This window comes from Anser brachyrhynchus (assembly GCF_964034855.1).
Source record: "Anser brachyrhynchus genome assembly, chromosome: 4".
Classification (NCBI taxonomy): domain Eukaryota; kingdom Metazoa; phylum Chordata; class Aves; order Anseriformes; family Anatidae; genus Anser; species Anser brachyrhynchus.
In genome coordinates, this window is record NC_137698.1 from 54812008 (window position 1) to 54825615 (window position 13608).

The following is a 13608-nucleotide window of genomic DNA, read 5'->3' on the forward strand; positions in this document are numbered from 1 at the left end:
GGAAACGGTGGAGCAGAGCAGCTGTAAAGTTGGGCTTTGGAAAAACAATATTCACCGAGAGCATAGAAATGGAGAAGTTGTGAGGGCTGGAGCGGCTCCCTTAGACATGTTCTAAAAAAGGAAGGTAGGCAAATGTATTTTCTTAAGAATTATTATGGATGTTGCCTCTAATCTTGTTTGGGGCTCATTCTTTATCAAAATCACCCTAGCTTCCACCACTTGCTGCCTGGAAAGCTGCTTTAAGGCACATCTGATCCTTGCATCCACACTGTGTTAAAATGTAGTCGAGCAAGGGGACTAACAGACACGCACTGCAGGGAGACCACTGAAGTCAGCATTCCCAGCACAGCAGGACACGGGTTCTGCCACACGCGTTCCTCCTCCATACGCTCTGCATAACCCCTGCAGGCCTGGACCTGCAGAGGAGATGAACCTGGGGACATTTGGCACCGGGCTGCAGGCACAGCACCCTGGCTGAGCACGTGCAGCGCATCTGTGGGTATGGTAACACATCCATGCAGTCTTGAGCAATTCACGCTATTCGTACTGCACAGCTCTAACACAGGGATACAGATCAGCATGCAGCTAATTCGTTAGTGCATGTAAATACCTACAAAGTGCTTGGAAAAACTACAAACACAGTAATTGCTGCCTATCTTCAATGAACCTTCATAAGCATTTCAGGGCTCTCCCATTTAATACAAAAGATTGCATCTTGCCTCTTGATTCTGTAGCCATAAAAGTCCTTGCAACCTAGTTTTGTTCTCACAAGCAATATTTCACAGGCAGCATGCTGGCTTTGCTGCAACTCCTTCAGAGACACCCTTGCCAAAAGGCAGTGCTGCTGGCAGGAAAGGCAAGGCTGGAGTGGGATGCTAGCTGATAGGGACCCTGGAGCAGAAAGAGGAGACAGCTGAGTCTCATGCACATCCCTGGGCTGACTGCCTCTGCAAGTAGTGGTCTTCTCCATTATAGCTACCCTAGAGAGCTTGCTAAACCTAGGTAAGTCCCCAGCACACCACCATGACCAGCTATCCTGCAAGAGCTCCAGAAAAGCAGTGAGGCTACTCTGGTGATGCTGTCCCAGACATAAAGCACAACCACCTCAGCGCAGATGAGCTGAAGGGGACAGCATATAAAAAGGTCAGGGAAAATAGCCACTCCTGCACAATCTCACCCCAAAGTTCACCAAACAGCTCACAAAATGTAGAATCACAGAATTGCAGACTGGTTGAGTTTGGAAGGGACCTTTGGAGGCTGTCTGGTTCAACCCTCTGCTGAAGCAGGGACACCCACAGCAGGTTGCCCTGGGCCACGTCCAGGCAGCTTTTGAAGATCTCCAAGGAGGCAGACTCCACAGCCTCCCTGGGCAACCTGTGCCAGGGCTCCCTCACCTGCACAGCACAGAAGTGCTGCCTGGTGTTCAAAGGGAACCTCCTGTGCTCCAGTTTGTGCCCATTGCCGCTTGTCCTGGCACTGGGCGCCACTGAAAAGAGCCTAGTTCTGTCCTCCTTGCACCCTCCCTTCAGGTATTCATACACGTTTATAAGATCCCCACCCCAAGCAACCTCTTCCCCAGGCTGAACAGTCCCAGTCCTCTCAGCCTCCCCTCACAGAAGAGGTGCTCCAGTCCCTTCATCATCTTGTTGGCCCTCTGTTGGACTCTTTCCAGTAGGTCCTGGTCTCTCTCATACTGGGGGACTCAGAACTGGACACAGTACTTCAGGTGTGGCTTCACCAGTGCTGAGAAGAGGCGAAGGATCACCTCCCTTAACTTCTAGCAATATACTGGCTAATACAGCCAATAGTCCCATTAGACTTCTAAGTGGCAAGGGCACGCTTCTGGCCCACGTTCAGCTTGGTGCTCACCCAGTCCCCCAGGCCCGTTTCTGCAGAGCTGCCTTCCAGCTGCGTGCCCCCAGCACCTCCTGGGGGACACAGGGCTCTGCACCCCTCCTTGGTGAACTTCATGAGATCCTCGTCAGCCCACCTCTCCAGCCTGTTGATGTCCCTCTGGATGGCTGCACAGCCCTCTGGTGAGTCATCCACTCCCCCCGGTTTCGTGTCACCTGCAAATTTACTGAGGGCACACTCTGCCCAACTGCCCAGATCACTAATGAAAATGTTAAATAGACCAGGCCCAGTACTGACCCTGGGGGTACTCCACTTGTTACTGGCCTCCAACCAGACTTGGCACCACTGCCCACTACCCTCTGGGGCAGTTCTCTAACCACCTCACTGTCAGCCCATACTTCAACAGCTTCTCGACAAGGACCTCGTGGGGGCAGTGTCAAAGGCCTTACTGAAGTCCAGGAGACAACCTCCACTGCTCATCCATCAGGCTGGTGATTTCATTAGAGAAGCTTACGAGGTTGGCCGTTCTGCGGGATTTGGGATTAACTCAGCTTCACCTGCCCTGCTGAACTCTGTCAGCACGATGCCCAGGAAGAGCAACAGGGACAGCCCTGTGCACCTCAGTTCATGGGAGCAAAGGCTACATGGGAGTGCCAGGTGGAAGCAGCAGGGCGACCTGAGGTTTCTGTGAGGACATCCCTCATAGAATGCCCATGAGGTGCCAGGCGCTCCTGGTTGCCTCAAACAGGTTGGTTTGGGGCACTAAATCCCATTTTGTACATGGGTAGAGCTTTGGAAAAGCAACACTGACCTTCACAAAGGCCTACTTTCATGAATGTGTTGTCCACAGGGGGTAGAACGAACACTCAGTACTGACTGGTGTGGCACTGAAACACCATTGCCTTGTTTCCAGACTTTGCTCCCATTTCATCAGTCTGGAAATGTTCTGCGTTCCTCAGGAAGCAGGGAAATGATCCTACACAACAGACTGCTCAGGGTCAGGTTCACGTCTGACGCAAAGTTGTTTCTACCATCTGATTGTGTCCTACTAAAATTATAGGTTCCTAACCTGAGCTGCATTTGAGATGTCATAAAAAAAACAGATGGCAGTGCTCTACAAAGGCAAAATAATCTTTCTTCTTACTGAACCTCAGCAAACTTCTGCACTGCCTTTCATAACCTGAAATGTACCAAGAGTTTAAGCCACAGAGGCCAAGTTATCTTTGTGAACTTTACAACCAGGAAAATTTACAAATGGCAATTAGTAGATCCAGAGGCCAAAATAATTAACCCAGACAGAAAGCATGTAATAAATCTCCATCATTAAACTCAGGGAGGCTGAAACAGAAGAACCAAGACAGAAGTTACGCTGTATAACAACAGTGCTATGCTACAGCCGCTGACTGCAGCAAAAGGAATTGGTATTGATCTTCTCATAGGAGGAATTTTGCAAAATGTCGCCTAGTTTTTATAGGACCTAGAGTTGCTGGACAGTATTTAAGGGAATAAGAGCAAACTACAAATGACTGTATAGATCCCTGATAAGATACTTTTTCACCCAGTTTCACAGTGAACCTTGGAACCAGAATGAAACTCGTTTCTCTCAATAGCATGCAATTAGGTAAATCACTTGTTATAGATAAAGTTCTGTGGAGAGATAATACTTACAGTGAGACACCATAATCCCTAGGAGTGATTAAAAAAAAAAAAAGGCGGCTCAAGTACCAGGTAAACAGTAAAGAAATTCTAAGATGGATTTTGCTGAGCAACCACCTCCCTCCCAAACCCCTCCTGGATTAAAGTAATGCTCTTTTCCCTTTTCCTGCAGATTTCATTCATTGTGAGATTTTTTTGTTTTTATCTCTAACAAATATTGCCTTTGGTTATTCACCAGTAACACCTGAGTGCACCTGAAGGGTGAACATGTGAAAACTGCACAGCCCAAAACACTGTTGGGAGACCTCCAAAGTGGTGGACTTGCTCCCAGGGCACCAGGCTCCCAGAGGTGCCAGCTTTGACTGGATTTTGATTTAAAGCACTAATGGTGGGTAGCCTCTTTGCAGGCTCCTGAGCTTGGCCAAAGCAGCTATTCTAGCACAGTGCTCTATTTCTATGTGCCATCTCTCTAAACCATCAAAAAGTACCTCTGGAAATAAGAAACAATTAAGTTCTAATAGTTAAGTAGGGAAATTACTAACATGATACACACTGTCCTGGCTAAGCATCCCCCTAAATGTATCAGGCAACAACAACAAAGAAACATCAAAGTTGTATTTTGTATTCAACCCCCTCTGGAGTGGTTTATTCACACACACACACACACACACTACAAGAAAATTGCTGAGTGCTTGCTGCAAGGCAAACCACAACGGTGGCCTCGATCCCAGCCAGACCACCAGCAGCAGGATCTTGGTACAGATATATAATGATATTTAGGTGCCCCGTTTTTAATATCCTGAAGCATCTCATTGAAACTAGATGTCAAACCACGGTGAATCCGCCCCTTGGCTGTCACCAGTCTGTGATAAAGCCCCACTATCCATATACAAAGTCTGCAATTTCAGGTCCCATCCCTGTGATACTTCTCTCTTTTGAGTTCACCTCTTGTAACCTTTCGCATGTCCTGTGTGAACAGGAATTTCTGAAATCAGTAATTGTCCTATGTTCCTTTACTATAGGCAGGGTTTGGTGTATGTAATGGATTTAAGCCAATACTCATACCGACGTGGTTCATAATTACCTTGCTGTTCTGGCTGGATGTCTTTTGTGTTTGGAGGTTTTTCTTGTTTGTTTTTAAAGAAAATACATGCTATAAAACAGCAATTCAACAGCTGCAGTGCAACAGAAACAAATGGTGACATACATTTTGCTGCTGTACAAAGAAGTTCTGCTCCCCAAGCTGACCTGTCAGCAGCAGATCTCGTTAGGGTTAGCACTCAATAACATTTCCAGGCCTGGGCTGTACTAATAACCATCTCTGAGCCAACTAGTGCAAACCAATATTTGTAGCCCAGACAGAAGGGGAAGGAGTCACCCACCAAGCTGGGTTCAGGAGGACCACCTCCAGGGAGTAGCTGGAAACAGTGTCCTGGAAGAAGGTTAGAGCATCAGCAAGGACCACTTGAACTGGACCAAATTACCTCCAACAGTCTTAGTATACCTGCTACCTCGTTTGAGTTGAACAGCCTCTGCTCTCCAGCTATCTTCCAACATAGGATTGCAATCTGATGCAGAAGTGAAAGGTTAAATCAGCATTTTGAGAAGAACCTTCATCTCTGGGAGCAAGTGCAGGCTCTGATTACCACAGTGAACCTGCCGGAACAATCAGGAACCTCTGTATGACACATCCCGTTCCATTTCTTCTGACTTGTTCAGAAGTTACAAATGGCACATATCAGTGCTTCCATCTCTTGAAATGAAAGCCAAATATTGAACTGCCTCAATGATTTTCCCTTCCTCAGCCTAACTGTACATAAAGATAGTCTCATATATAGAAGAGACCCTTTTTCATATTAATATTACATTTGCAGCAAGATGAGAATGAGATTTACTGCAAATCAATAGCAAGAGCAAACAATCCCTTTCTTCCATGTCAGAGACATTGCCCTACCCAACCACCATTTATGATTACTGAACTCAAGGAGACATTTACAGGGTGCAGAGAACAGTACCACAAGGCTAAAGTTGATTCCTATGCCCTGGATTATGACCATATCCATACCATAACAGGATTCTTTCCACACACAGAAGAGAATATAAGGACTGAAGGACAAGTACTGAGGAGCTAAGAGTGAGACAGTCCAGTCAAGAAAGATCAGTGGAAGAAAGCCGTTTGCCCAAAAACCTGTTTTTCCAGGCTATTGGTCAGAAACTGTAAATTAACATATCTCCTGCTAACCTGATCCCAATGCCTTCAGCAGGCATTTTCTCTGTGTCTCAGCATTATGCCAGACTGCCCCGACCGGGTGTAGGACCACAGTCTGGACTGCTCATGAAGCCTTCATTCCCCAGTACTCTGAAGACTAACAGACTACCTCCAGTCAGTTCTGTTCATAAGACTACTAGCCCCTGGGTCTGTAAATTAAAGCATAGCTTCTGAGGAGATGAAACTGCCTTTCAGAACAGCAGCCTTTGCACTGTCCCATAGGATACATTCCTTCATTTATCTAGACCTTAATAAAAAGCTATCAGCAGGAGAAATCATGCTAACAAGGCACCAGGTCTACATTGCTCATTGCTTCTTAGAGAAAGGAAAACAACTATGGTTAAGTGCAGGTGGTTTGGGGTTGTTTATATTTTATTTTTTAATCATTTATTTTAAAAAATTGCCCACTAGTACTGCCTTGAAGTGCCCAGGCAACAAGAACAGCACTCGTGTGACCCCTAGAGGTCTCAGGAGTTAGGTGAGGAAAAGTCTCCACAAGAGGAGCTTTTGCAAGGTGCTGAGCTCTTTGGCAGACACCTGGGCCCCAGACATTGTCACTGTCACCCTGCACCTCTCCCCCCTTCACCCCAGCTGGCCCCAGCTGTTTTATGGTTGTTCTTAACCTTCCCATCAACCTTGGGGTTTCCAGCCTCACAAACTGCTAAGCCTGCACAGCCAAGACAGCAGGGGCCATCCTAAACCAGGAACAGGCACACAGGGCAGGAGCTCTGGGCTGGTTTGCTGCTGTCAGCTCAGGAGCCCAGGGTCCCAGGGTAACGCTCCTCGTGTGACAGAACTTGCTGGCTAGAAGCACCACTGAGAGTCATGTGTGGGTTCAACAGTGCAGTGCCAAGTAAGCGCACGTCCTACCCATGCCACTTTGAACCGTGGTGTTTAGAAATGCTCTTTGATCCAATTCAAACAACCTCTGCAGGGCAGTGAACATGGCACTCAAAAGCAGAACTAAGGCTGCGCACCTGAAGGTGACTGTGACTACATGAAGTGTGGCCCTTATCTCAACACCGGACCCCTGAGCTAAGAACAGTAGGTAACAGCAACCCAAGTTTCACTCACCTCTCACTGGCAGCCACCTAAACCATTAACATGCTAAACAAAAATAGGCCCAGCTGCAGCACATGACACATTTGGACAGCTCTGAACCATGTCGGGTGTCCTGTGGAGGAAGCACATCTATGAACTGCCTGTGAAAAGGCCCGTGAGATGGACAGAAAATGGATCTGAATACACATGGGTGCTAGAAGGAACTTAAGGCAGCGGGGTATCCCCAGATAACCTTCCAGACTCTGTGAGAGAAAATCTTCATGCAGTTGAGGGCCCCTAGACACACTTACCTGCTGGAACCACGCAGAGGGGCAGGGTGGGATGGTATGAGGTGACAGTGGCTCCTCAGGTGGTCCCACCTTTCCATCACAAGCTGCTGCAAGCTTGGACACACAAGCATGACACTAACAAAACATTAACAACAGCCACTCCTCTGTCACTGAAACACAGTGAGCAGTTTAGGTAACATTCAGCTACAACCAAAAACACAGAATGAATAAAGCAGCCAGACCTACTACTTGCCTATGGTACACTAACGATACACCCATACGTGCATGCATTAATCACAATGCCTTTCTTTATTTGTTCACATTATACTGGCTCAATCATTTCCTGCTAACATGCACTTAAACACGTTAATGGAGAATGCACAAGCAAACAGAAACAGAATATGTTATTATTACATAGTATTTAAGACCACTATCAATCAAATTTTATTAGTGGTGACACATAAAAAGCAAATACAGTGAATCCTAATTTACTCGTTTTATTCACTGAAGCTCTGCCTACAATCATATGGGTTACATTTAAGCAATAAAAAAATATGTATTTTTTTCTCCAATGCTCTTCTTCCTTTGCCAGCTCTGTCACTGCATTTAGAGTAACACAAACCAATGTAGTGACAGACCAAAGGGAACACAAGCCAGTCTTTAGCATAGTCCCTGTGCAACTCCCAACACCATAGATAAAATAATTTTCAGTGAAGGCTGATAAAAATAATAGCATATAAAAATTTGTTTCGAGTTCTTTTGTAACACAAAAAAATTGTGAGCAGATATGTGAATGTTGTAAGGTACATATCCTGGCAAAGAATAAATGTTCAGAATTGCAGACAAAGCATAGAATACACATTACCCGGAAAAAAAACTCAACACAGTTCTAGGTAGGTTATTTAGAAGGTAGCAGGACTGAATCACATTTAAACTGAATCACATTTAAAACAAACATTTTCAGGAACTAGAATGAAAAACTCTTCTCTTTAAAACTGCAGCTGCCTTTTATCTTGATTTGTTCTTTCCAGATGTTCACTAGATTTGCTTTCTACTCTGAAGAAGTGCCCAGGAACAGACCAAGGCATAACAGTTCTGTACATCTGGAATTAAAACACAACCATGTTTTCCACCCTGCTGTGCTCCCCATCAACTGTTATCTCCCTCAACTTTATCCAACTAAAATTTGGATATTTATATTGTTGTCCTGTTGCAAAGGTATCCCTGAATTGTCTTCTCAATCACAATAGCTGGAACTTCAGCTGGAGGTGCACCGCTGTCATGGGCGGACAAACAAACACACGACTCCACATGACCAAGAAAATATATGATTGAGTGCACCACTAGCCTGCTTGCGAGGTCTGTCCCTGCAGCCCAGGTAACCAGAAGGCAGGCTGCACTGCTCGAAACTCACCTTTATGGTAGCTGAACTTAACACATTGTATTCCTGACAGCTCCCAAAATTTAATATAGAAGTTAATATGCCTTCATCTTTCATTTAATATTCATTGCCCACTGCCATCAAACGGTTCCCAAGCGGCTGAACTGGATAGCATTTAGATACCAGTCTCATAAATTTCCGAGTGTAGCCAAATGGGAGGATAGCTTAAAACAGTTCCATTAAGCTAATGGTACAATTGCAGCGTATCATTGTGGGCTTTGCAGGTCTTCAGTGGCCCACGGACAAGAGACTAGGAATTAAATGCCGTAAAGTATTTGGAAAGAAACAGACAAGAATGAGCCTGAGCTGGGGCACTTGATATCTCATTTATTCCTTACTGCAAGCAACGTATAAACAGAATTGTTCACTGCCACTGTGCAGAAAGGAGATCTTAAAGAGAATATAGTGCAGTTGGAAGGGACCTTCAAAGATCATCACTAACCAAAAGCTAAAGCAGATTCATGAGGGCATTGTCCAAATGCCTGTTGAACAGACAGGCAAGGGATCTGGGGACAATGAATTTTTAATCTGCATTTGTTCCTTCCATCCAACTGGATTTGCCTCTAGCAAAAAATAATGACTACGTCTTAGTGGACTTCACAGTCGGTGAGAAAAGAGATGTTCAGTTTGCTCTGCTCCTTTAAATGATCTCTAGGTTATTCACTCTGCCTGCAAGTACAAAAGAGGTGGTTGCACACAAAGTACAGAGGCCACCTTCAGTCTTATATCCTGTTGTTGAGGAAAAGATTTTAAGAACAAAAACAAGAGTCACCACATTATTTTCAACAGGTAACAGAAATTTTTAAAATGAGAGAATAGATGGATTCTTCCTGGCTTTAAAGGGAAATGAGGGAATTCCCTCACCCCATGCTCGCCCCATCTCCTAAAAAATCAAATTATAGATCTTCTGTTTCTCAAACTAGGACAGACCTGCACAATCAGGAGTTCTTGCCAAACTCCTGCATTTCTTGAGAAACAGCTCTCAGATATTTCCCATGCTTCTGGCAGGGTCAGAGCAAAGCTTTGTCAACCATAGGATGAAACATGCTTATAACGTCACACCTGAATTCTTGAAACATATGGGATAAAGAGCACAGAGGAATATGCAGTATTGAATCCCTAAAAACACTGCTCTAGCTTTCAACACTTCACGACTATATTTAGTTGTACCCTGATAGATTTTTCTTCCATTTCCCCCCAGCTCTTTAAATCCACACAATCTTTTAGCATTCACAAATTCTGTTGCAAGGAGTTCCTCAGCCTTCTCACACATAGTATACAGTCAGTCCCATCCGCCGTCTCGCAGTATATTTGATGCACCTGGCTCCTGAAGTGGAAGAGACAACAAACAGTAACTCTATTTTCTTTATACCACCCATAAGCCTTGGACAAACACTCCCTCAGCCATTTCTTCTCCACAGTGAAGACTCATGTTCTGAATACCTTACCTTTATCTTTAAATACTGCACTCCCCAGGCTTTGGGGACAGTATCTTTTTTCCACAACAAAGAACAAATCAGTTTCCTAAAAGAGGCAGTATAAATGTCAAACCCTAAGCTCCATGGCAAATGTCTGCAACCATTCTTCTGCACAGGGAGAATGAACAGCTTGGTTTCTAAAGCAGATATTCAAAGTTACCCCAGTTGACTGGAAGCTGATAATATATAGGGAATACACTTGAGACTTTTTCCACATACTGAGTTTATTCTTGGCTAGCTACCCAGTTTATCTTTACATTAGAACCTGGACTTTAAAGCTTGCATTATGTATGAGAATCCAGATAAGCTTACAGCATTAATTATTCCACACAAAAGAAAACCTGGCATTGAGAACTTAATGCATCATTTACATAATAACTACAAATCCCTTTCTTTCAATAAATTTGGCCATGACAACTGCATCACTTTGCCATTTTGACTCCTCACTCTTAAGTTACAGCTTCACAGATGTGCTCCTATTAACTGCAACAGTTATGAAAACTCATTTTATCACATGAACTTTTGACTGGGGGGATCCATTACAGTGTCCTTCTGCCTCTCCCACTGCATCTAGAATATCATGGTTTCAAAATTCAGGGTGCTTTGTAAAAGCAATTTATCTGCTGAGGGCATGCCTGGGCTTTTAAGCTTCTCATTTTACCATGAAACATCTTCTGGAACTTTTGTCTGAGGGGTTAAAAGAAATTAGCACAGAGGAGAGGGCTTTTCAGTGTTGTCAGCAAACACATTCATGTAGGCTTAAGTAGCAAGGTGTTGAACAGGGAACGTGTTGATTACGGCGCTACTTTAATGATAGCGCTGTAAGATCATGCTTTTGTGCTAAGTAATGCGCAAAGCAACCTTGGCATTCCTCTAGACAGCTTATAATTTAAGTACATTTAAATGAGCAGACAGTGTGGTGGACTGAGAACTGGCTGGATGGCAGAGCTCGGAGGGCTGTGCTCAGCTGCACAGTCTAGCTGGAGGCCTGTAGCTCTGTCCCCCGGTGGGCTGTGCTGGGTCCAGTCCTGTCCAACTTACCCATCAATGACCTGGATGAAGGGACCATGTGCACCCTCAGCACATTTACTGCTGATACAAAACCAGGAGGAGTGGCTGATCCACCACAGTGCTGCGTTGCCATTCAGAGGGACCTGGCCAGGCTGGAGAGTTTGGCAGAGAGGAACCTCCTGAGGTTCAACAAAAGCAAGTGCAGGGTTCTGCACCTGGGAGGAGTAACCCCGTGCACTAGTACAGGTTGGGGGATGACCTGCTGGAAAGCAGCTCTGCAGGAAAAAACCTGGGAGTCCTGGTGGACAGCAGGTTAACCATGAGACAGCAATGTCCCCTTGTGGCCAAGGAGGCCAACGGTATCCTGGGGTGCATTAGGAAAAGTGTTCCCAGCAGGCTGAGAGATGATCCTCCCCCTTTACTCAGCCCTGGTGAGGTCACACTGGAGTACTGTGTCCAGTTCTGGGCTCCCCAGTACCAGAGGGACATGGAGCTCCTGGAAGAGAGCCCAGCAGAGGGCTGTGAAGGTGAGTAGGGGACTGGAGCATCTCTCAGATGAGGAAAGGCTGAGAGAGCTGGGCCTATTCAGCCTGGAGAAGACTGAGAGGGGATCTCATCAATGCATATAAATATCTTAGGGGAGACAATGGGGCCAGACTCTTTGGTGGTGCCCAGAGATAAGGAACGGGAACAAACTGAAACACAGGAAGGTCCATCTGAATATGGGGAACACTTCTGTACTGTGAGAGTGACGGAGCACTGGAACAGGTTGCCCAGAGAGGTTGCGGAGCCTGCTTCTCTGGAGATATTTAAAACCCGCCTGGACGTGATCCTGTGCAACCTGCTCTAAGTGACCCTGCTTGAGCAGGGGGGCTGGACTAGGTGATCTCCAGAGGTCCCTTCCAACCTTAGTGATTCTCTGATTCTGTGATTCAAAAGCGGCTAACAGACACATGGGGCGAGCATTGGTCAAGGTCAATAAAATGAGCAGAGACTGGACAGCCAGCCTATTTTAACAGTCTCACAGTTGACATTTAAAGGCCCATTTTGCACAAATGTCCAGGGCAATGAAATAACTAGGGAGGATGAGAAGCCCTTCCTCATGTTAGAATCAGAGGGAAGAGAATGGAGGAGAGGCCCTGTGACTAGGTGAGGAGTAAGTCCTGTCATTCTGGCTTACTGTGCCTCTAGTAACAATGGAGCAATATTTAGCAGCAGGAGATGATTAAAAGGTAAATCAAGGTACCATCATATTTAGTGGTATACTCAATGGTAGCAGAAGTGAAAGGCACACCAGAGAACAAGATAGACAGGCAGAGCCCACGAGCAGACATGAACAATGACCAGAAAAAGACATTAACAAAATAAGCTAACTTAGGAAGGCAAGCTAAAAAAGGAAAAAAAGGCAACGCCATGAAGAGATTAATTCCAGGTTCCATCACAATCTCAAAAATACCCCGATTTTGTTCTGGCAGAGAGAAAAGGCCAGCCAAGTTACAAGGTGCAGCCCTCAGAATAGAGTGCTCCCTGCTAGGCTGTCTGCTCCACCACTGCGTTGCTCCCCCGATCAGCCTGCAGCCATGGCCACCATTCATTAAGACGGAGCACACACTGCTCATCCAGCAAGCCTCATCGGGGCTGCACTCCCATATTAAAACGCAATGAAAGCCACTAATAAAGCCGTCAGCTGAGCAATGTCTCAACGTGCCGTTGCAGCCTACCGAGCCAGTTTATTGTTACAGAACAGAAGACACAAAGATCTCAGAAGCACACCTACCCCACAGCTCCACTGAAACGAGCTAACCCAGTACATTCATTCATACCTACAAAACGAATGTGTTCATCTGCAGTTAAGCTGCTTTCCCAATGATCAGCACACTCATAAAAAACACCATGATAAAAAAAATCCACATGAAAAACCTGTCCATCACTTTTGCTACTTTTTTCCACTCAATTCCTTTGGCCCGGTTTGCTTTATGGTCTCGAACACAGTTAGCAATGTACTCGATATTTTTTATCAGCATTTTGTAACAGGAACAGCAATTAACATTCTCCCTAATATCTTCGCCATGAACTCCACAGCTTTTATTCAAATTTCCATTCAGCTTCTCCTTGAGATCACTGTCATCATTTCTGTTGGAAAGTTGACTCCTTCCCTCTTTGTCTCCCCCCCGACACACATCATCCCCCTCTAACTTATGTTCTTGCTCCTTCTCTCTTTGTGGACTTGTACAGTTCTCACCCACATCGTACACAAAAAAGATTTTTGACATGTAGTCCAAGATAACCACCCTGGCCCATTGGGGAACAGGCTTCGCTTCTGAGCCACAGTGATGGACATTCATGATAATGATTGTCAGCGCAGTGGAAGCTGTGATCATGGTCATAGTTGCTATGTAATACTTGCCTGGAGCACAAAATAAAATTATATTAAAGATGCTACCCTAAAAAAAAATCAATGCAGAAATAATGCGACAACATAATGCTAAACATAAGTGCAAGTGAAACCAAATTTTAATCACCCTGATACTCTGTATTTAGATAACAATTACCGTATAAGAATATAGA

The 13608-nt window shown here is 45.3% G+C and overlaps 1 protein-coding gene across 10 annotated transcripts in view; it reads right to left on the reverse strand.

Annotated features, from left to right (window-relative positions):
- Nucleotides 1-1223: 1223 nt before the first annotated feature.
- Nucleotides 1224-13608, reverse strand: part of CHRNA9 (cholinergic receptor nicotinic alpha 9 subunit) — a 30784-nt gene continuing 18399 nt past the window's right edge. For 5 of the 10 annotated variants that reach the window (XM_080591974.1, XM_080591982.1, XM_080591981.1 and 2 more), the window contains one exon: nucleotides 1224-13447. In XM_080591974.1, the coding sequence (XP_080448100.1) occupies nucleotides 12891-13447 (557 nt within the window). In that variant the 3' untranslated portion in view covers nucleotides 1224-12890. The remainder of the gene's footprint in view (nucleotides 13448-13608) is intronic. The other 5 variants (XM_080591977.1, XM_080591978.1, XM_080591979.1 and 2 more) reach the window with 1 other exon arrangement.